Source organism: Corvus cornix, chromosome Z (assembly GCF_000738735.6).
Source record: "Corvus cornix cornix isolate S_Up_H32 chromosome Z, ASM73873v5, whole genome shotgun sequence".
Lineage (NCBI taxonomy): Eukaryota > Metazoa > Chordata > Aves > Passeriformes > Corvidae > Corvus > Corvus cornix.
This window is the reverse complement of record NC_046357.1, coordinates 32,423,723-32,449,325: the sequence shown is the minus strand read 5'-3', so window position 1 is coordinate 32,449,325 and position 25,603 is coordinate 32,423,723. Positions and strand designations below refer to the sequence as shown.

Here is a 25,603-nt window from a genome sequence, read left to right as displayed (position 1 = left end):
TCACAGAAGTATGGTTTCTGTAGTGTATGGCCTACTGCAGTCTATCTTATCAATCTGATTAATGAATCCTATCTTACAGCAAATAGTACTTTCTGAATAATTTCATTTTGATAGAAACCTTCTTCAATATGGAAGTGAGCTTGTGTATCAAAATAACATAAACATATCCTGCTTTGAAGGACTGCTTTCAGTTTCTCAGAATCTAATTGGAATTTTAGAAAAGGCAAGCGGTTCTACAATTTTTTATCTCTTTATGCCCAACGAATCTCATCCATTCAAGGTGTGTGAGAAAGAACAGTTCACATCAAATTTTGTTGGAGGACAAGATGGAAAATACTAAATAATCGTAAGTTAACTACTACTACTGTGGTACCACTTAGGCTTCTATGTCAAGTAGCAGAAACTTTATGCCACACTGGTGTTGCACGTTGGGCAGGAATCATATTAGCATTGTGCTCCTCCTTTAGTACTGAAATGCTCTCAAAGACCATTTGGAAGTTAGGTTATGGCTTTATGTAGTCTGACTCATGTCAAAATTTGGTGAGTGAACACAGAAAGATGGTGTGAATATGCAACTGTGGTGACAAGGAAAATCTCTCTAATCCAGAGACATGTAAAACACAATCTGTGTTACTGACACTACTGTGTGAACTCTGAAATTGCTACAGTAATCTGGAATGTACAGCTTGCCATTACAAGATCACTTTTTTTTTAGTTATAGGAAACCTTAGAGAATTTTATATTGAGTTCTAACAGGTGCTTCAGTATTACAGTTATTCCTTAATAGCTGCATAAAACTCATTTTTAGCTCATCCTAACTGTCAAATGCCACCAGCACTAATTTAATTGGTCACTTGCTGCCTTCCAGAGTTTTTAACTTTACTGATCTGGTTTGAAAGCCTTATAATGACACAAATTTGGCATCTATTTGTTGCCACGACTATTGACCAACACATTCAGCCTGTTAAAATGACCCATAGTAGACAAAAAAGAAAGATTATATAGAGCAGTAACTGAAGGAGCTATTTGTTCCCTTTCATAGGAGGAAATGTCGCTGCCTAAAATAACCCTCAAGAACTGACAGATTCTCTTATATCTATAATCCAAATGGATAGCAATACATACAGAACACTTTCTATCAGTGTCAGTGACATTTGCCTTAGCACTTCTTTTGTCATCAGGAAATTATTATTGCTCTTTGGTGCTTTAGACTAGGTTTGCAGGAACTGAAGTTCAGCCAAAGTTTGTCTATAATTACCTGATGTTATTAAAAAAGCACATGAAAGGGGCAAATAAATTCATTATTCAACAGCAGTTTGATCACAATCCCAGGTTTTGAAATCCCAAATATGCAATATCTTAGTTTATCAATGTAAGTATCGCAGCACTTAACAGATCTCTCTGGGCACACTGGTGGTCAACTTACTGCCTCACTCCAGTCCTCAGCAGGAGGACGACAGCAGCACAGCAGTTGATCTTAGAAATATCAATTAAAAGGCTTCTCTGAGATGCTCCATAGCTCTTCTGCCTGCTCATTTTCTTGCCCCTGTGACATATTTGCATCAGTGAGTATCTTAGTGACTGCTGCAGGACAAGACAGGTCCTGGACAGGAATTTTTTTTGCACCTGTATTCACTCCACAGATGTTTTTCAATCCAGCAGAGTTTTTTAGCTGTACAAATTACATGTGAAAACAAATTCAGATTACCAAGTCAAAGAGAAATCAGTGGATTCTACCCATCTTTGAGCAGGGTTTGGGGAAGGAGATAATTCAAGAGAGCCACCAGGGCTTCACTTCTTGCCTGACCAACCCATTGGCCTTCTACAATGGAGTGACTCCATCGCTGGACAAGAGAAGAGCTATGGATATAATCTACCTGGACTTCTGTAAAGCCCTTTATATGGTCCACCACAACATCCTTTGTTCTAAATTGGATTTGATGGGTGGACTGCTCAGTAGATGAGAAGTTGGTTGGATGCTGGCATCCAGAGGGTAGCAGTCAATGGCTCAAGGTCCTGATGGAGATCAGTGATAAGTGGTGAATCTCAGGGGCCCATATTGCGACCAATGCTATTGAATATCTCCATTAATGACACAGATGAAGGGATCAAGTGAACCCTCAGCAAGTCTGCAGATGACATCAAGCAGAGTGGTGCAGTTGACACACCTGAAGGATGGGATGCCATCCAGAGGGACTTGGACAAGCTCAAGAAGTGGGGCCATGGGAATCTCATGGTTTAACAGGACCAAGTGCAAGGTACTGCACGTGGGTTGGAGCCACCCTTGGTATCAGCACAGGCTGGGGATGAACAGATGGAGAGCAGCCCTTCTGAGAAGGACTTGGGGGTGCTGGTGGATGAGAGGCTGGACATGACCCAGCCATGGGCACTCACAGCCCAGAGAGCCAAACGTGTCCTGGGCTGCATCCAAAGCAGCGTGGGCAGCAGGGGAGGGAGGGGATTCTGCCCCTCTGCTCTGCCCTGGTGAGACCCCACCTGGAACACTGCATCCAGCTCTGGGGTCCCTGCACAGGAAGGACAGGGACCTGTAGGAGTAGGAGGAGGTCCAGACATGTTCAAAGGGTTGGAGCACCTCCTCTATGAAGACAGCCTGAAGAGTTGGGGTTGTTCATCCTGCAGGAGAAGGTCCCATGAAGACCTTACAGAAGCATTTCAGTATCTCAAGGGGGCCTATAAGAAAGATAGGGACAAACTTCTTTGCCAGTTCTGTTGCGATAGGATGAAGGATAATGGTTTTAAACTGTAAGAGAGCTGACTTACATTAGATATAAGGAAGAGGGTTTTGTTTCAATGAGATTGGTAAATTACTGAATGAGGTTGCCCAGGGAGGTCGGAGATGTCCCATCCCTGAGAACAGGTCAGGTTGGATGGGGTTCTGATCTAGTTGATGATGTCCCTGGTCACTGCAGTCCTGGGCTGGACTAGATGACCTTTAAAGCTCACTTCTAAGCTAGACTGTTCCATGATTCTATGATTTTCAGAGGTCCCTCCCCATCTCCACCATTCTGTGATTGTGAATGATTCCATAAGATGGAATGTCTATGGAGCTAAGCACTTCCACTTATTCAATGTTTTCTCTCTCAGTTTCCAAGACTTTTGCATTCTTGTGACACTGAGCCCTTTAATACCTGCTGAATCAGTGAGTCCCGTGTACTTCAGACCCAGTTTAGGGATGCATTTTAAATCTGGAAAGGTTTTGTGTTTCTGTTGCTGGCAATAAACTCAAGATGTCATAAGAAGGGACTGAAGGAAGTGGTAATAAAATTAAGGATTTAAAGAGAGTGACAGCCAAATGGCTTGCAACAGAGCTGGGAACTAATGCAAAAAAATGCTGTACTTCAGCAATTTTACACATCAGTGATATCATTACAGTGTCTAACTTCATATTTGTATGAATTAACTAGAAAGACTCTGAAAGATAATTTTATCTGAGATATATGATTTTTGTTTAAATCCATAAGCTCATAACAAAGTTTGTGTGAATAATTAAATTCATTGGTATGATGATATTAAAAGGAAACAGATTTCTTTAGTTCTCTAAATTTGTAATCAGTACCTAAGTACAGCAGAAGCTAGAAATTGAAAGTGTGAGGGAAAGAAAGATGGGACAAGACTGCAGAAGTTCCTGCTGACTGCCAACTTTTTGTAATTGGGGGACATTTTAACAACAAAAAGATAAATTCAGATGTGTGATAGCATTGGTACTGCCATTTTGTTTACCACTATACTTCAAGTGTTAGTATTAAAGAGGTCTCCCATATTTTTTACTCAGTTCAGAAACACAAAATCCCAGTAACACAGTATCTTACTAGATATTTACCATGCAGGGTAGGGGCAAAACAACGGGAAAGCAAATGTAGGTACTTCATGCTCTGATAAAAAGCAAACAAAAGAAAAAATATTTTAGTATTAGCTTGGCTTTTGGTCCCTCAGCCACACTGAGGTAAAGCAGTGGGATACAGTGCTACAGAAATAATTTTCGTAATATTTCACTTGTTTCTTGAATGGCACTATGAAGCATTCTGTACCCAGGGCAAAAGTTACATTTATGCTAGCACGTCAGTTGCTTTTTATTAAATATTTTTCAATTTTTCCTTTCTTCCAGCAGTTTCTTTCCTTTTATTTCTTGTGCTATTTTTTCACACATAACTTTAATGTCTACTGTAATTCAATTTTGTGTTTAAACAGGTACTCTGTTTTCTGCACTGTATCTTCTTCCTTTCAAATCTATGTCCTTTAATTACTTGCTCTTGCCCTTACATATCAAGGCTAGTAAAATTGCTTATACACACACTATATTTCTACGTCACATGGAAAAAAAAATCCATTTTCTTGACTCCTTATACATTTTCCCACACACTTTCTTTCCCATCACCCACCTGTATCTGGTCTTGTCATATACACAACATTTATGCTTTGTTATTAGTACTTCTTTTGCCTAGTCCCAAGCTCAATCCAGGAAGACCTGGTAGCTCCCTGATGAGCACAGCACCGTGTCAAGCCTAAAAGAAAAAGAAGAAATAGAATCTTTTCTTTGGTTTCTTGCATGCTCCCTTCTTTGCCCACATCCACATTTCTTTCAGAGTGGGCTCTCTTCTAAGGGTGTTCCAGGTTAAGTCTTGATCTCTCTGGTCTCTTTCACACGTGAGGGCAAGGGATCTGCCCTTGTGTGTCTGTTCCTTAAACATTGCTTGACTGTGGCAGAAGTTATGACTGATACATTTCTACAGGCAAGACAAATCTTCTGCTACCAGCAGCTCTGAAGTGCACAACAAGGTTTCCCATTCAGTTTTACCAGAGACATCTCCCTATAACCTTTTTCGTTAAAAGCACCTGTAGCCTCTGGCTGTCCTCCAGTAACAGCACATGCTGGAGGAATGGCTCATTGCTTAGTCCCAGTTAAACAGATTTGCTCAGCTTCATCAACAGAAAATATTCAGTTGTAACTCATATTCTATTCTGCATTTCCTACCAAGCAAAACCATTGTATGAATGCAACAAATAAATTACCATAGGAGAACTTTGTTTCAGCCACACAGCTGTGGTTGCAAGGTTACATCAGCTGAAAACTACTGTCCAGAAGCCTTTGTTTAAAGGAACTTCATAATTTAAAGCAGTGATGTGCCATGTAACAGTGCATTATATGAAGCTACAACAGAAAACTAAAGCATCTTAGGCACAAAGCACTAAAGAATCTGTGACACAAACCTGTCAAAGATCCCACTCAGTTAAATAACAATAAAATTAGTGTCATGTCTAAAAAGAGGAGGGACTAAAAATTGCCAGCTTAGCTATCACTTCAAAAAACATGGGCTTGCTGATCAGAACAAATTAAGTGTGGAAAGTTTATAGTTTTGATATTGCTCCAGATGGTCCCAGCATTTGCCTCTGCATGTACAAGTGGAATGCTAAGCAAGGCAAAAAGCTTTCAGGAAGAAAGTAAAGCAGAGTTCTTCTTTAAAAGAAGTTTTATCTTCCACTCCCTGAAAATAAAAAAAGACAAACACCCATCTGGATCTAAATCTTTACTATCTATCTTGTCACCTATGAAACATTTTTTACTGCATTCTTCACTTCTTCAAGAGCTGGTAGCACTGTATTCAGACTTCACTGTGCCTGCTCCTAGATACCACACACTAAGCATTAAAGTGCATCCCAGATGCCATGATGCCTTGCACAAACTCAGGCTTCTGCTTCTTATGCTGAAATTGTCCTTACCTGGTAGCAGGTCTAAGTTTTGGTTTCGAGGTTGAACTACACCCAGCAGTTCTCTCTCTGGTCACTCACAGTTCGACCACCATCTTCAAAGCATTTAGTTATCTTTTCTCTAGCTAATGGTGTATGGAGAGATGTGAAAAATAAGCAGAGTTTATTGCTCCATTATTACCCTAATCAAGAGTGAGAGCGAGTTATGAAGTCTTCCCAAATAACCAGTAGTAACAATGTTAATAATCTCAAGCACAAGCATTTTTTAAATTATTCATTTTATTCTTTCCTTTTTTTTTTTTTAAATGAAATTACTTAAAGGCAATTTACCTGCTCTAAGTAAAAGCATTTGGCACCAATGTTAGCTAGAATACACTTCTTTTAGGTGAACCCATTGAACCCATTGCATTCCTGGAGTGTCCTTTTTAAAGGGGTGCTTACAGTGGGTGTACCCAGATGTTGCAGCAGGAGATGTACTTAATCCACTTGTCTACCACCTGATTATGTCACCAGCCTCTGAATCTGAAGATCTGTCTCTCATGTGTTTAGATAAATCTTGTCCAGTAAATCTTGCCTGCCGTATGAAGCTGGATGCTATGCCCATAACTTTGCAGTAGCTTAAAATCATTGCTAGACATGGCTGATTTGTGAAGAACACTACCACACTGCAGGCATGTTATGCAGAGCTGAGGAGACCTTCCCTCCAGCCCTACAAGAGAAACAAAACTCAGCAGCTTACAGTATATAGTACATCTTAGGATCTCTGCCTACATGGTTAAGCTCTCCATTAACACTAAGTAAATACTCAATCAGCAAGGATGCTTTTAATTTATCTTTAAAGTTCCTAAAAATAGCAAACATCTGTTGAATAAGAAGGTGACTAGAAAATAAGGATGTAAAATAACAGTTTGTAGGGTGTCACTAATATATGTGCTGTCTTACATCTTAATAACCATTATTTCTTTCATTAAAATTATAGAACTGGTAAGTTGTAATTTTTGCCTTTTTTGAAGGCAAAAAAAGGAGATCATTCAAGCAAATCCCCAGATTCTGTTAATTTTCCCAGATGTAACCATTACAAAGTTCTTGCATTTCCTTGCTTTGGTGCAATACTAGTATGAAGAAGACTAGAGGAAGAAATGAAGTAATAATATTAAGAACACTTTTAACTTACAGTGACAGGCAAATGGAAACAAATTGAAGTAGGACTGGCAACTCACTCACTAAAATATTCTTGTCCAGCAGTTATGTATGGCAGTGAAATCATAAAACTGTAACAGAACTACCATGCTAGCTCAAAAAGTTTCAATTCTGTAGTAATACACACTGTAAATGGGAAGATCCAAAAAAAAGAAAAATACGAAATTGGAGTGAGTCATGACAAGCCATCTTATTAATCAAGTGAATGAATGCTGACAGAAGAAAATTAAAATTATTCTAAGAAATGAAAGAATTAAAAGTGGACTATATGTATTACTTACAGATGTACAACAGACTATGACCTTCAGTGATATTCAGTTATTGTAAATAGATAGACTTAGTGAAACATCTCATTTTCCTGCCGTTTAGGACCATAATTACCACTGGTACTGTAGCATCATGGCTAATTTTTGTGTGTATCTACCACAGAATTTTTTTTTCTCCTGATTTGTTTCTCTTTTCAAAATAGAGCAGAAATATAAACCTTTCCCCCAGTCAGTGGCTCACCAATTTTTAGTCCTTTTTATTTTTTCCATAAATTTTAACTGATTTCAAGTTGCAGGAAAATAGAATATAGACTACACAAGTGGGATTTTTCTGTATCTTAAAGAGGGCATCATTCTTTGGAGCAAAATGTTTGATGTAGCAAACTACATCTTAAGAAGTAATTGTAGTGATTAGTTAAGCCATCAAAAGAAGTTAAAATTGCTTATTTGCCTCTGTTTAGAAGAAGTGGTTTTTAGCTCATGCTGCCTGCAACTCTCCACAGGTACTGAGGATGTGCGCTACACTCCTATGAGTCATTTTAGCAGTACTGTAATTTTTTGCAAGAGGCACTGTCAAGTACACAGTAGAGCAAAGGCTCCAGAAGGCACTTTTGTGCACAACTGGTCTTTCGTGAGTGCAGAAGGTGCCTCTCCATGTACTGCTTTTTGGGAAGACCATATGGCACCTTTTTTCCCCACATGTCCCATGATATGGTAGGACCCAAGCACACAATGCAGCACCACAAGCCACACAAAGTGGAAGGACTGATGGTTTTGCACCTTCCTTCAATGCCCCTTGAGAGCAAACAGGGAAGAGGTGTGGGACCAGGCTCTCTTTTCCCCTGGGGACAGGCAGAAACATGATCTGCACAAGACAACCTGCCACCCGACTCAATGAATCCTCAGTTTGGTGTCCTCCTTTCATTTCTCCCAAGCCCTGATTAAAATGGCCCTTTTGCTTCTCAAGAGCAGCTGGTGGCAGCAAGCACAGCTCTTCTCCTGCACTGGCTTGAGCTGCCAGTTCATAGCTCCAAGGAAAGGCACCAGGAGCACTGGTGGCAGCACAGGGATGACTTGGGCACAAGATGCCTACTCCCGTGGCTGAGCCTCACACCTCCCCCTGGCCCTCTGCCTTTCTTCAGCTTAAGAACCAGTACCTTGATGCAGAGTATCCTCATCAAGTCTTGGAAAACCTGATGTTTTTTGTTCACCCAGGAGATGCAAATGCTCTGTTAAATTAAGTACTGTGAATGGGAAAACATGCCATGATGTGATGGTTTGGGCATTTCTGAGGTTTCTGAGTACTGAATTTTTTTTTTTTTAAGACTGGCAGTGTCTGAAAAGCCAAAGTGTAAGCAGTTCACCACCCACTTCCCAGCAATGAAACTAGGAAAACTATTCCCAGGGGAAGGAGGTTTGGGGAAAAATTGGTTGTTATGTTCTATTGTGAATTCACTTGTCATGCATTTACAAAGGGATATTATATACATAGAAATTTCATTTTACAATCAAGATTATGATTCAGACTAGACAAAAGCAAACAATTGATTAACACAGATATTCCCATCTTAATCTATGCATACATAACATTACTCTAACACTTTTGTGCTTTTTTTTTTCTTTTAATATGATCTCCTTAGAAGGCATATTATTCCTTAGACAAACTAACACAAGTTCTCAAGTTATCTCAGGATAGTTATTTCAAAAGACAATGCAACATTTCATAATAAACATTTATAATCAGGTTTTTAACAAAGTAATTCATCATATAAACAAATGAATCAGTCAAGACACTAAATAAATATTTGTACTGGTAAATACTAGCATTTTGCTTATATAACGTAGGACCTGATCCTGCAAGCCCTCTGTATACATCTTTATCCCCACTGAATGATTGGTTTCATTGCTTGTTCTAATCTACTATTTTACTTTGAGCTGAGCAAATACTTTCTGGCCACTAAGTTAAGCAATTGAAATAAGTACTGGAATACATCCCAGCAGACAATGATTTCCTTAGATGTCTTAGCAAGTCATTAGGTTTTTTCTTGTTTGTGAAATCAGCACAAACATTTATCAACAGGCAATTGGTTTTTGATATTTACAATCTGAGTTGCATTGGTTAATTGAGATTGATCAAATAAATCATATGTTCCTTGTTCTTGGCTTTTTTAATGAACAAAGGGTGACTTTTGCACTCAAGTTGAAGAAAAATTTCCAGGAATTATTTTGTAAGTGATACTGAATTTTTCTTTCATCAGACATTTGAGCTAACAAGACTAGGCTAGGAAGGCAAGAGCCTCCAGGAGAATAACAAGCCCAGAGCTCTGCTTGAGGAGGGCTGGTATGAACATGAATTACACTCACTGTTGTCATCTACCACAATCACTACCTTCTCCAAGGCAACGGAATAGCCTTTTTTAAAGCACACAACAAACTAGGGTCAGCCCTTTAATACTGAGTTTACTCAATCCTTGTCAGGGTTGTCTTTTTCCTTGCATGGTAAGTCTAGAACAGAGAACCACAGATAACAGATGTTAAATGACCTACACACCCTTTTCATGCCTTAGGAAATTATCTGGATATCCTCACACAAACAGATGTGCCAGTGAATTCCAATCTCTTCTTGTTTTGGGTTTGTTTTTTTGTTGTTTTTTTTTTTAAGGAAACACAGAAACAGTCAGTTACAGCTGAAAACCTTAAAGCTTTTTCTTGCCCAGCTATGTTTGAAATACAGTTTGAAATCAAGGGTACGGAGGTTATTAGAGGTACCCACTGTAATAATTTAAGTTTAGCTGAATTCTGATGGTTTCCTGAATATCTCTAAGCTCTTACCACAGTATAACATGAAATGTTCCAAGCATGTGGCAAAAATAACAAAGATTGTAACAAATCACTGTCTGAACTGAAAAGCGGAACATACTTTGAAATTACTCTCTCTATATATCTATATATATAGGGATATACACACACGCACACACACACACACACACATATATCCCTATATAAACATGTCTCTAAAATACAGAAATTTATTTTATTATTTCTCCTGTTGGTATTTCTTTAAATACTTCATGAATCCACAATATAACAACTTCAGGCTGTTTGGAGAGACAAATCTGAACACAGTCTTACAACCTCCACTAATATAAATATATTGGCAAGGAACTTGACCAGCAATAGTAAATTTTGAAACTTAAATAATTATTCTACAGTTACTTTAACAACAAGTTGCTACTGAGTACCAATATTCATGGAAAATGTAAAAAAAAAAAAAATAGAGCTTTAACTTTTAACACTGAAGTGCAGCCTTATGAAAGGAATGTAAAAGAAAATTATGTATTAGAGACTCATTCTAAAAAGAGAAACAGCAACTTATACTATGTGTTTCAAAATAAGAATACTGTATGCTTGCACTTTATCATAAATGACCATGTTGAGTCATAGTTTCTTCTTGCCTGCAAATGAAGGATGTTGGCTCAAAAATCTTCAAAGTGTACATGAGCATTTGATTACATCCTGTTTGTTGTGAAAATAAAGTTCATTTACACTTCGACTGAATAACAATGAGGAGTTTGTTTTAATAATAAGACATTTAAGGACCTTGGTAGCCAGTACCAGTTGTATTTGCAAGTAGCTCCTCAGCTTTACTCTTTTCTTTTAAAAAATAAAAGTACAATTATAGTTATCCATTTACTTTAAAAATTCTAAAGATGAAGAAAAGTAGCGTTTATACATATAAGTCCTCATATAAATTATAAAACTCAAGTTTATCTTAGAGAGTTCCATCCCCAGAAGAAGCATAAAGCACTTTTGTGGTACCTTCACCAGTAAATATTTGTATCACATCAAATCTGAGAAATGAAACAAAGATGATACTGAATTCAAAAGCTGAAAAACAATGTTCTTCTGACACAGTCTCTTGTGATGGATATGCTCCATGGACTTGTATGATTTCCATAACTAGACTGAATTTCAAATAAAGGAAATATGAAGGAATTCACCTCACCAGTTCAGTAGGTATAAGAAACATCAGTGAACAGCAGGGTCATCCTGTTTGAGGTCAAAAGTCTTTGGAAGACTACAAGGAGGGAGTTTAAAACTATGACAGCAAAATCAAATAATAGCAATGAGGTAAACTCCCCAAAAAAGGCCAAATAGGCTAAGCTGTCAGGAGAGAGTCCAGTTGTACCTGACACCCAAATGTTTCTGTAGCCAGAGTCCAGCGAGCTGCATGGCAGAGGCAAATGTACTTGCTTTGGACCCTAAACACATTTTATATTGTTTCGGATCTAAATTTGGGTCACACTGAACAGGATGAAAAATATGGACAACTCCTACTTCCTGACTTCTGAAAGCCTTCAAGCCAGATGTTATCACTTTAGTAAAGAGGTCTACATCCTCAAGTCCCCAGCCTTGAATCGAGGTATCAAATCCACCAGCAGTAAGTAGATCACTTTTGTAAATACACGTAATTCCAAATCCATACTCCCTCCAAAATCCAGTTCTTTTTGTGAAAACAAAACTACTGTCAGCTGGAGGATCGCCTCCATATATTACTTTTGGATCATACTGGCTGAAGATGATAGGGTAGTAAACCTGTTCTCCCTGAATAGTGTTATCTCTGCATCGCTGGAGGAAGTCTGATGTGAATACTAGATCAACATCACAGAACAGCAGCAAAGTGTCATTGTCAAACTGAGACGAGGCCATCTCAAGACCTAAACCTCTAGAAAACTTTCCTGACATTGGAATCAGGGTCATATCTGCCTTGGGATACTTAATGCTGTATTCTTTCATTAGCTCTATGTGTTTGCTAGAGTCTTGGCCTGACTCAGAACTGAAGAGAATTATTGCCAATTTTACATTCTGTCTGGGAATCAGACAAGTCTTCTCAAAGTTATCCATAAATCTTGAGAAAGTATCAAATCTTCCCGTGATAGGGACAAGAATATGTATTTTCTTGTCACTGTGTTCCCCAATGTCTTTGGTGCCTTGGAATGATGAGGAAAAAATCTTTAAAGAATTTGAAAGGAAAGAGAAAGATTGAGTGTCAGTGTTGGTGTCCTCCAGCAAGCTTTTTACATCCAGCTCCTCTGCTTCTTTGAAGAAAGGTTTGCTAAACAATTGCTGAAGGTAAGCATGGCGTCTCACTGGAACCGTAACTTTCCTTCCTTTGTGCCTTTTGTACAAAAGCAGTAAATCCAGGATGTACTCCACTCCATGCAGAGGGTCTACCCTGCGGTAGCCATACTGTATTTCCTTGAAATCAATGAGCCTTCCTCTAGATCTGGAGTTCTCATTTATCATTTCCATGACTTGCATTACCGTATCATCCAGTGCAGCCCGCAGGACACTGCTCAGGCTCTGCCGGGGTGGTTGGTTCTCCACCATTGAGTAAAGAAACTTTCCTGTCAGGAACTCCCACTCAATTACTTCATCCCTTTCACGTGGCTGGAAATTATTGAAAGATGGCATCACTCCCAGTTGCTGATCTTCCTTATTTACTTCAGTGTTACTGAGCTTGCTCATTAGGACACTTTCTCGATGGAGCTGGATGGTCCGATGGCGCAGTTCAGAAATTTTGCGACTCAGTATGTAATTGTGCAGCCTGTATTGGTAGGCTGGTCTTTTGTTCGGATGAAGTGTTATGGCTGTGTGAATCTTGCTGTTGTGAAGATCTTGAATGTAACCCTTGCGGTTGTGTTCATAGTTTTCGTGGAACAACTGCTGCATCTAGAAAGAGAGAGAGAGGGGTGCAGGGGGAAAGAGACATTAAGTTGAAGTGCTGCTACCCAAAAAAGGACTCACATTGGTACTGGCATCATTACCAATCCTTACAGATCAGGGTTATTTTTAGGCATAAAACTTTAGAGCATTCAGTAGAAAATATTTACATTGTTTTCGTCTGAGTTTCAGTAGTGTCCACTGTGAGCAAATACTGTCCTCTGTCTAAACAGAAGAGCAGGTATCTTGGGTTGATCTTTACTTTGTCCAACTGCAGAACTAAAGGAAATGCTTAGGCATAAGTCTGTGGGTAATATTTCTGACTTCATACGTGCTATGCATGAACCACTGACTTCACCAAAATCTAAACCCTAATTAGCACAGATCCTTAATGAAAGGTTAGCAACATTCACAATTTTTTAAAGAGCACCCTGGATTTGTGTCTATGGAGCACAAAGCTGATGGTACTGATACATGCAAATAGTGCTGCTTAACATTCAAAAACTGAATAGCCTTAGCAAACTTTATTTTTCATGTTGACAAGAGAATCCAATAATTGAAATAAAACCATTGGAATATACGTTTTGTCAGGTACACATACAAGAGAGTATGTCAATTAAGCTATTGATTGTGATAGTGGTTTCCAACTTCTTTATGTAGTAAGAAAAGACATTCTACTTCTGTCAAATTAGTAATTGTGATATAGTGAAGAGATGCATTTTATGGCTGACAGGTCTAGGATATAAAATACCTGGCCTTTATACTTTCTGTGCTGACAACTAAACTACAAGCAAATCATAAAACTATCTCTGACTCAGTTTCCTCCCTAGAAGACAACTTAGCTCATTATTAATGTGATGAGTATTTATTCTTAAATGGGAAATTATATGGAGTAGTAAAATATTAACATCATAAATATATTCAAAATCCACTGCTCTTTGCTAAGCTAACACCTACTAACTCCAGAGATACAGAATTATTTCCCATGACTAGCAGATAAAGGAGAAAAGGCTGGGGTTTTTTATCTGCAAACAGACTGGTCTGTAATTAATACATAAGGAAAATGTGTGAATTAGATAGAAAATGTTGTTCAAAAATGTGCTGTAAGCTTGAGCTGTAATCAGATTCTGAGATGGGTATTGAAGTTTGTCTTTTATACACTGAAGAAATCAAGAGAGGTGTTCTGATTGCACAGTATCTCAGACTCAAAAACATTTAGCTCATTTTACTTCAATTCTTTCAAGAACAGAAGTTTTGTTAATGGAAGTAATATTAAGAATAGGGCAATAAATGTAAAATAACACCTAACAAGGCGAAGAATCATGAAAGCTATTTAAAATTCATTAACACGTACAAGACATAACCATTGTCACATTTAGAAAAGCAGAACTTTAATACAAAACTTCTAGAGTACCCCTCCATCTCATTCAGACACCAAATGCCTCTGGCTTGAGCAAACACAGTTGCTAGTATTACTCAGATTAAAATTTTTGAGGCTAGTCATGTAACACCTAGAAAAGCAACAGCCACATTCTGAGAAATACCCTCAGCTATGTTAAATTTACCTCTAATAAAACAGGTACCTCTGTTAAATTAAAGTGAAAATGAATGTTGAAAAACATATGAAGTTACAACATTACTCAAATACCCCTTATTCACAGAATTCCTATCTAAATCTGTCCAAGAACATTTATTCTGTCTTGGAATGTGGGTATTTTGCTTGTTACATGAGATGAGATGAGATGAGATGAGATGAGATGAGATGAGATGAGATGAGATGAGATGAGATGAAGCAGGGACATGAGGGTTTGGGTAATTTCCTTGTAATCACAGAAAACAGGAGCCAACATCATCAGGCCTGTTAGTGTTTTAACTAGAAGTGCTGGAAAAACTGAAATATGGCTTCCTTGAGAACTAGAGATGGACACTGGCAGGACAGGTGGAGTAGAGATTGAAAGGGAAAACAGTGTCTAGGAAAGGGCTTGGTGATGATATCTGCTCTTTGGAAAAACAGTTTTCTCTTCTCCCCCTACAACTTACATTTTGAATAACGAAAAAAGAACACCTGATCTGGCTAGATTTCCAGCTCTCCAGTTATAAGTTACACTTCCTTTCTGGTCTGTTTTACTTAAAATTGTATGCTGTGAGCTCTGCAAGGTGACTGTGGTTTTGTATTGTCCACTTTTTCTGTAAAAAGCTGAAGCCATGATTTTCAAACCTAGAATTTCATAATAAGGTCCCTTTAAAGGAAAATAAAGAAAATGTGTAATGTTGAAACAAAAGAAGGAAGGGGAGGTGGTTTGGGTGCTAAATGGTATTAACATCCTTGTTCACAAAGCCTGGCTTACTTTTCTAAGTTATCTAATGAAGAATGCTATTTGAGTATAAATGAAACTACCATTAACTTTACACATATACAGCCATTAACACCTTAACACATTCCACTTAAAGTACATGACTTCTCATGTTGAAGTGCATGAAAGTTTTATGAAAAGTAGTAAAATGCATTTCATCCAAAAGATTTGCAACAGATGACAAATTATTGCTGCAAAGCTAAATGCTGTCCTCCAACTGTGCAAATTCTTCTGTAACCCTTGACTTACTTATTTAACAGAAATATTCTTATGACATAAACATTGCATTTTTCACACATTCTAGTTTCAGATGCCTAGGTTTATTTGATATGCTCCACTGAAATTACAGAGAGAAGGTATACTCCATACACTAATGATTTCGCTTTTTGATAATCCACAACAGATTAAAAGTAGCAATGAAAAAAAATTGAGTCAACTCAGTAATGAAATATTATCACACATATGCAAAACTGTACTAATCCATTTTCAATTACATTACTGAAAACTTTTAACAGATCCCAATTTGGAGAAAATAGAACAAACATGACACTGAAAGCATCAACACGTCCTGAAGACAGCCTGTTATAATCTTGGTACAGAAATTTGTTCTCAATATTGCAGGAAAAAAATGTCTTTTTACAACTCAACTTATTAACATCTAAATGAAAGCAATTCAATTTGATCCTAACTTTGCTTTGAAAATTCTAAGCAAGGCGGTCAAGCCCAGGAGGCAAAGGGAAGGATGATTAAATTTCCTGGAAGATGGATTTGTGTGAGAGTCTGAATTGAAAAATGAACTCATAAATTATCTGGCAAAGTAGGTGGGTTTGGGGGGTGGCAAGATTTATTGACTGTAAATTAAAACTATTCAGCATAGTAAGAGTAAACCTTCCTGCAAAAGTGTTCATGATTTTGAATGGCAAGGTAATAAAATGCCAGATTAAATTCTGTGTAGATAAATGCAAAGTATACATGAGGAACACAATCCTAACTCTACCTGAAGAATGTCTGACTGTGTGCAAGCTGTCAGAACTCTAAGAGAACCTAGTTACACAGTATGCAATTCTGTGCAGATGTCACATGAAGGTTCAGTAGTGATGAAAGGAAAAGGAAATGGCATGAGGACAAGTCTAGCGTGAATCAGAAACTTCATTATATGGTTGTGTCCATAGCACACCAGCATCTTGAACACTGTGGCCAGGCACATTGTCAATATCATCCCATCTGAAATTGATAACACAGAATTATAGAATGTTAAGGGTTGGTAGGGACCTTAAATATCATCTTGTTCCAACTCCCCTGACATGAGCAGGAATACCTTCGACTAGACCAGGTTGCTCAAGGCATTACCCAACCTGGCCCTAAACAGTGTCCAGGGTTGGGATATCCACAACCTCCCTGGGTAACCTGTTCCAGTGTCTCACCACCCTCACAGGAAAGAATTTCTTTGTAACATCTAGCCTAAGTTTTTCCTCTTTCATTTTGCACCCATTACTCCTTTTTCTATCAATACAGTCCCTGAAGAGTTGCTCTCTGGCATCCAGACCCTGGAAGGCTGCTATGAGGTCTACGTGCAGCTTTCCCTTCTCTAGAGTGAGCAGCCCCAACTTTCTCAGCCTGTCTTTGTACCTCTCATCAACTTCGTGGCCTCCTCTGGACTTTCCCCAACAGACCCATGTCCTTCCTATGTTGGGGGCACCAAAACAGGTACTCCAGGTGGGGTCTCACCAGAGCAGCATAGAGGGGCAGAATCCCCTCCCATGCCCTGCTGGCCACGCTGCTTTGGATGCAGCCCAGGATCCCACTGGCTTTCTGGGCTGCGAGCGCACATGTTCAGGTCATGTTGAGTTTGTCATCAACCACCATGTACATTGAGTACAAAGGTACTAACCAAGACTACCCCACAATTACACATGTGAATAATTAAATAAACAGATAACTAGGGCAAGAGGGAGTAATCCAAAGAGGGCGAACCCCGAGATCAATGAAGTCAGAGTAAGTGAGCACCGTAAGAAAAATGGATAGGAACGGTCACCATCTCTTCTCACACGAAGAACTATGACACTTACAGGGATGCACTCAAGACTCAGAAACAGGAAAGGAAATAATCCCATCGCTCAAGCACAGATTTTACTGGCACAGCAAGCTGCTGATGGTAAAACTTCGCATCACTTTAAAGTGCAAGGCAACAACTTAGTGGGAGACTGCAATCATTGCTATCTAGAACTCCTGGAGGCCCAGCTGAAGACATACCACAATATTTCCTTGTTGTTCTGCACCCCTGCCTCAGCTTCTCCTACCAGTTACTGCAGAGAGAGAATATTTTGCCAAATGAACTGTTAGTGTGACATGATACAACCATTTTACGTTCACTGAAAGTAGTGAATGGGAAAATTTGTCTTCAATTAATACATGGTGGCCCAACATTTTATCTTTTCATATTGCATGACTCTGTGACTTTTCTGAATAGTTTGCTGTCTTCTGAATGATTCTTAGAGCACAACTAATTCAACAGTTGGCAAGGACTTCTGCTTGCCTCTCTCCATGCTAGCTGAAACTAGAAGTTGCTAAGAAATACTAACAATCTAATCATGCTCTGAGGAACTCTGAAGTACAAGGAGGAATTAAAAAAATTATAAGAAAGAAATAAGAAAAAGGCAATGCTTTATTATCATGTCAGAGAAGTACAACAGCTAATACGCAAGCACATGTAATTTGCATTGCAAGCTCTGAAATCATTGTAATTGCAGTGATTTACGGATGTAATAAAAAGGGAAAGTTCTTATTACATATACACAAAAGCCCAAACCAACCAACTTCATTATTGCAAGACTATCACATATTAAAAGAGTGAATGTAAATAGTGCTTTTTAAATTAACACAATTTTTCTTTGAGCATTAAGAACAGTTCCTCCCATTTAACAGAGAAGACATAAAATATAATCCTCCATCCACTCAAGCTCTTCTTAAATCCACAGTAGAACTAAATTGTTTTACCATTTTATCCAAACTGGACTTCTAATAAATGTAGAAATAAGCTGAACAGGAATTATTCCTGGTCTTTCTTCCCTCTGCTCTTTAGAGTTTAGCTCTGCTGAAGATGAGGATTTATTCACTACTTTCAGTGAGTTCAAGGGACATTTCATCCATATGAAGTACACATGTAAATCTACTGTGTTTGAGATGATACTGTTTTGCTGAACAGCAGCAAGTTGAGTGCTTAAAAAAATTTCAGATGTCTGTAGGCACATTAGGATGGTCTCAATACGTACTATAATAAAACGCAACACTAAACTACAGGTAATCATCAGTTTCTGAACAAGAAGACATTTCCAAGTCAGTTTTGGTGCTCTGAGAAATACTATCAGCCTGGAGAAGATAAGGATTAAGACTGGAATTATGAAGTGCATATGAACTAGATAACAGAGAAGCAATAACAAGTTATGTACAAGTGGCAAATTATCAGTTTGGAGGGAAGTTACTACAGAAGCTTCTGAGGAGCAGTATTGTACCTAGTGACACTGGCACAAAATCTTGGACACTGCTCAAGGCACAAAGTCAAGGACATTATGATTAAATAAGAGGAGAAGACAACCCACAAGAGTCAGAGAATGTGGAAATTAAGAACTTACAGAAATTAAGTCATTATAATGAAATAACACATGTAATCCTATACCCGTGTTGTTAGAGGTAAGTGACTAAGTATCTTAGGAAAGACGACTTTTTAAACTGGAAATAATTGACATCCAAAGAGAATGTAAGAATATTAGCGGACAGTACGGTGACATGAAGACATTATGAAAATTCAGTGTGAATCCTCTACAGAAAAGGGAAACAAAACTTTGTGTTGCATCAGTCAGAATATTTTGGAAAGACACAGCAAACAATTTCACACAATTCTGGACCTGCATCTTTATCAAATGCGTGGACCAAATCAGTGCAAAAGAAACTTGTCAGGACTTTTCTAATTTAGCTTGTAAATAGACAAAGTAAACAGCTCTGGTATACAAGGACAGCAGCATGCATGGAAGGAAAAAGAAAAATGTCTTAAATTACTCTGGGCATTATCTAAGTGAAACAATTGTGGAAAAGGCTGCATTTTAATAGTCAACAGATTTAAGGAAGGTAGGGTGACAGTCTTTTGGCCTCCTCAGGTTTGGACTGCCTGGGGTTACTAACCCCCTCCTTTGGAACAAACCAGCCTTCGGAGTAGGAGCACCAGGGTAATGTAGACAGACAAAGAAATCACTAACAGTTCCAGTTACAATGAACAACAAAGGGTGCCTCAGCTCCCTGTACAACCAAATACTCTTCCCATGTCTCATACAGTATGAGACAGATGAAGAGTTGATTAATAAGTGGTATTTCACAAATTTTAAGATAATTAATTAATAATTCTTTCAGCATTTGTATCGAGTCACTAAAATACTCCATTGTTAAAATAAGACACATTACATTATGGTATACTACTTAGCCATAACCTGCATCAAGTAGACTCTGTAAGAATCACTAGCTTTTTATGTACATGCTTTATTATTTACAGAATTCATACTATCTATTAAAAATACTGCAAAATTTGACCACAAAAGTAATACATAATCTTTTATAACAACATATCTTCAATGCAAGACACTAAACCTTTCTGAAGGCTCATACACAGCAATGCATCAGAGCATTTACCAATATTTCTTCCTACAAAACATATACTTTTTAAAAATGCAGTTGAGGAAAATGCTTAATCATCAAGGAGCAAAAGAAGAGGGAAGTTACTTTGCCAACCTCTTGCCCTTAACCATAGACCTGAAGGTAGTTTATGATGACTATTGAACCATAACATTAAAAACCAAATTTTTGTGTTAGCAAAATAAGAATAATTAAAGTTTTAGTGTGCCTATGGAATTATTTATCGAATTAAGTGAAAGTTACAATTAACTCTATTACATTACACATGTATGCAAACTTTTATTTCACAATCTGTCCCCTTCTCACTATGTGACACATTTGGCCATATAGAGGCAAAAATATTAAATCAGTCAAATATTAGCCTCCAATACATGCAACCGAAAAAACTGGAGAAAGTCTTTAAGGTTATATATTTAGACAGAAATATCAAATTCTGCCCTCTGGGTTACGGAAAAAAAATATGAAAAAGTGATTTGATGACTAATCATAGTTTCTGCATTGTTTCTCTGTGTGTTGTGGCATAAAGTAGTATATCTGTTTAATGATAAACTTTTCTAAAATGTGGACTCATGCATTTGTACATCTGACCAATGATTTGAATACCGTAATTATTCTCTTAAGTGCATAAGCAGCACAAATGCTGATTCCACATATACAAATTATATAGAAACTGGAAATTTTGCTTTTTTTGGGTACCTTGTGGGTAGTATCACAGTTGAACTAGCAACACACCCCACTTTACAGGATGGCCCCAGAAGGAATTTTTACTGAGAAATTTCCCTTTTATTACACTAACAAAGATTGTGTCCTTTTCATTCCTACTCAGCAGTGTTCATATGTTTACATTTAGCTTATCCCAAAAACCTTCCCTCCTACAAATACCCACATTCTAAAGAAAACATCCAAACACTGGCAGCTAGCATGGTGAACACTTTTTAGCATGGATATACTCGGCACAGTAAAAAGGCTGGAACTCTTCAGAGCGTTACAGCAGAGAGTAGTTTGGTTTATGATAGTTCGAAGGTGAGACAGTAGTTCATTCACACTTGGCTAGAACCATTCCTAAAAAAACAGTGTAGTGTATCCTTTCTGTTTTTCACTTGTTCAGACCAATCTCCTGGTACATGTTTGAGAATCTTTGTCCATCCAGACCCATTTCACGCTAACCAAGCAAAGTTGAAGCCACAGAATTAACACCCTGTAATGCCCTGAGGCTGTGCTGCCTGCTTCATGTGATGACTTCACTCCTATCATACCAGCTGATACCAGTTCGGATGCTAAGCATACCATCTGCACTCCTGTCACATCGCCTGACATGGGAAAGTAACCTGCTCCACTCAGAAACCTGCCATGTTCAGTGCATGAAATCTCTTCTGCTGAATGAAGAATTGGGGAGATTTTCTTCTGCAGTGCAATATAAAAAATTAGTGTTTCTACAGCCCTTATGCTTCAAGTAGTCTGTGTAATCTTAAAAGACTGGGAGAGGACAATTTCATACAGCAAGAGAAAGCAGTCCTCTGCAAGCCCCTGCCCCAATAACACCACTAGCTATAGAAAGTATGAGGCCCCTGTCTTATGAAAAATCCTAATACTGTAGTGATATTTGACAAGACGTAATTCTTCTTACTAGGAGATGAGCAACCTGCAAACTACAACAGTCTGAACACAAATGGTTCCCTAGTATTTATGATTTCCCCTGGAAAAATCAATCTTCCTGAAGAACCAGCATGCCTTACTAAACCCATTACCCACTACAGAAAATGTACATCTTACTTTGCTCAGCAGAAGCTTAAAAGGTCTTTCTTAACTGATTCAGTCCTAAGTATCCTTACTTTTGAAGTAACTCACCAATTCAAGCATTGAAAAAAACTTTGAGAAAAAGCCATTTTAATTTCTAATTCTTCTGAAAAAACTATTTTAAAAAAATCAAGCTTCAGGGCTACAAACACTGAGATGTAAGTGCTGAGCTAAACTTCAGTATTTCTTTGCTTCACAGGTTGGCCACGTTCCTGAGTAAATGAAAAATTCTAAGTGAAAACAATCATTTGAGTTTTCTATTCTAGTGTATTTATTATTATAGTCTATAAAAGGGAAATGCTGTGAGCTATTATTTATAAGTGAAGTCAGCTATTGGGACACAAAAGGTTTTTCCTCATATTCTAGGAGTCTTTAATAGTACTACTGTTTAAGACTAAAATTTGAGGCTAAAATGAAAGTAATAAATATTTTTGTCAATATTTTTTTTATTGCTTTTTGCCCTCAGTTTTACCTAAGTTTCCACAAAATCCATTTTGATACAAGACAGCAAAACCAAACAGCCTTGTAATTCCTAAAGTCCACAGTTATTTGGAAACAGAACTTCACCTTCCATAAATATTAAAAGAAATAATGGAATCATCCTTACTGTAACCAGAAGATTTATGTATTCAAGCCATGCACCAAAAAAGTTCTCCCTTTAAGCTTATATCACAATTATTTATAAAGAGCTACCTAATATAAACTACTTTGGCACAGAGATAGGCATTCTATCACGTCTGTCACCCCCTAATGCTTCTGTTAGCAAAAACATGAGGTTTTGGAACTTATTAAGTAATACTAATCCAGTGCAACCTGATGGAACCTTGATTTTCAGTCTTAAAATTGATCCTGCTTGAAGACCAAGGGACTGAACCAGATGATCTCCATGACCTCTTTAAGTTATATTACTTTACAGCCCTCCAATTCCATATTAATTAGTAAACTGATATTACAAACCATACTTTGAAGAGGAACAGAGTGGTAGAAATGTCTACTGTAGAATCAATATTAAGGAATCTTCACCTGACCTCCAAAAGTTTTTCACAAAAATATAAACTTTGGGAGACTGGAAACACTGACAATTCAGCATATTTTTTATGTTGTTAATATATGATCTATACTATACAGAAAGTGTGCAGAGGCAAACTCATACCACAGTTCAAAATTATTTTGAGTAACTCAGCCTTAAAGAGATGCTACTTTCTTCTGTTCATTTGCCCTTTTTTCCCATTATTTTACACTTATTTTTTCACCTACTTCTTTTCTTGGGAATCTGTTACTCTTCTGCAGATTAGTGGAAAGTACTTAGATATAGTAAAAGATAATAATTCACCTGTGTTTAGTAGATAGCCTTCCACTTATTCACGTATCTTTTTTTCTCCCCACAAGTTCTATATATGCCCAGAATTATGCACTGGGAGCTGTACCACATGAGCACAACATACCTGAAGATGAAATACATGGTCTCAACAGCTGTATTGTACACATCCAGTTAAACAAAATTACACCAACAGCAATTTCTTTAGCTGAACTTCCATGCAATTTAAAAAGCTCGCTGATTTGTTAGTATTACACAGGTAATGCCATAAACAGTGCAGTATAACATCTTGCAGAGAACACAGTATTTCTTTTTGGCTAACAAGACTGGATGTACACCTACCAGACAAATGTCAAATGAGAATACTCAGTTCTTATTTCTTGGTCAAAGTAGAGCTGTTAAAGTACTACCTGAGCAGAAACACCAGTTTGCTAATGTCATCTGAAAATCCCATGAAGGTGGAGAATAGAAGTTACTAAGAAAGAGTAATTTCAAAAAGTCAAAACAGAAAGCGTGAGAAGGGGGAACAGATGGGATGGCAGCCCACGCTGGGGAGTGGTGAGGATCAGTTAACTTCCACAGCCATGCGAAAGTTGGAAAGGTCAGATAAACTGGAAGGAACTCCTAGATCAGAAGACATATCCTGCCACATATAGAAGAATGCAGTGCACCAGCAGATATCTGATAACAAAATGCTTCTGAACAGTAAAAACAACGAGGCAGGGAACTGCTGCACTTAGGGCTTGCTTTGTCAGAAACTGTATTTACGTCAGCAGGTGAATACTGATGGTGTGCTTTTAATACTGCTCCACTGTAAGTCTTACCCACACCCAGCTCCTCTCACTGGGAAACTAAGCCATACCATGAATGTTCACATAGCTGGAATAGAGGGATTTAGCTACAGGGAATCATAATAAAAAAGCACTAGGTTAATGAAAAAGCAAAATTTTCTACTAAACAGATCAACCCAAAAGTGGCCCAGGATCACTAGCCAGAGCAGCAGTGATCCCAGGCGGAAATGCCAGGAGACTGAAGTTTGCTATCCCTGCAGACTGGAACCACAGAGGAAGGAGTTTGGTGAGTTTCTCAACACAGAGTTTGTTCAGACCTCTCATCTGAACAGATCTGTACAGCAGAAACAACAGAATGCTGCACTTGCCTTTGCTGTCACTTGTCTGATATTTCTGGAGATATTTTCTCCTCAGTATAGGCACATCTGAAAGGAGTCTTTTCATGTCTGAAATAATTGTAACTCCTAACAGTAAATCACATTACTAATAAAAATTACCTCAAGCACTGAAATGAGAAAAACTGTTTAAAATGTCATTGAGCCAAGAACTCAAGAAAGAATGAGACTGGTTGGGAAAAAAATCCCATAACTCTCTATGTATTTCAATACAACCCGTAATTATGCATCTAAAATTTTGGGTTTTTTGAGGCACAGGCATGCAGCTTGTTTTCCTTGCTACTGCTTACCAGCTACAATTTTCTTTTTTCTTTTAATCTCAAGAAGTTATCATTCCACTGCAAACACACTTCAGAAAACTGCTGGGTCTACCCTTTAAAGAAGCTTTTGAATCCTTTAATTATTCAAAGAAAAATTCAAGAAATGCTTGCATAGCCAATTAAGTACAAATTTATATTCCAGCACTATCAGATAATGTTGAAATGATGTGTAAAAAATAGCATTCCAATTAAGTGACTTCCATTAAGTAACACCATAAATTCTGTTTAAATACTTCATCAATCAAACAAATGAACTGTCTACATACATCACACATTTTGTTTACATTAATGCCTAAACATCTACAACAAAAAATAGTGTAGGAAAACACCTGGCCTTGACTGCTTTTGTTTATTCATAATTAGCAATATGTCACTATTATTTTAAGTATTTTAATTCCCTAGTCCATTTGCCTTACTTGGATACATTTTCCCACAAAAAATAAAGAAAGGATAAGCATTATCAAGAGATATACATAACTGAAAAACATAGAAGCTTAGCATAGGAGGGATACTTGATTATACCTTTAAAGATGGAGAATAGGAATTCAATCTGCAGCATCCATTTTAAATTATATTCATCCAGGCAACATCAGATAAAAACTCACTGCTATCCTTTAGCAGTGCTGGTCTAAGTATGGAGCCAAGAATGTGAGACAGAGGTAATACATGTTTTTAAAACCATCTAGCAAGACAGACAATATAAACATGCTTCTAGGGAAAGCAAAGTTTTGGATACCTAAAGCTACCTGGAAGCCTTTTGGATACCTTAAATAGCTGACTAGTCTCCTTGCTTCAAGCTCAGGACAAGTTGTTTCACTTCCTGTTTTCTGGTAATAAATCCAACATACTGACAAAATCTGAGATATCAAAAGAGATAAAGGATAATGGAAATAGGCAGACAAAAAAGAGAAACAGATCAGGACTAGTGACTATCTAGGACATACAAGGAAGAATGTATTAAGAGAAAAACAGGGAATCTCGTAAGATCAACACCTGTAGCAGAGCACCGACTTTTTGTTTAGAACTCT

At 37.8% G+C, this 25,603-nt stretch overlaps 1 protein-coding gene across 1 annotated transcript in view; it reads right to left on the bottom strand.

The window, feature by feature from the left end:
• Nucleotides 1-8,620: 8,620 nt before the first annotated feature.
• CHSY3 (chondroitin sulfate synthase 3) overlaps nt 8,621-25,603 on the bottom strand; it is a 140,265-nt gene continuing 123,282 nt past the window's right edge. The window contains 1 exon segment of the mRNA XM_039567045.1: nt 8,621-12,926. Within this exon segment, the coding sequence (XP_039422979.1) occupies nt 11,361-12,926 (1,566 nt within the window). The 3' untranslated portion in view covers nt 8,621-11,360.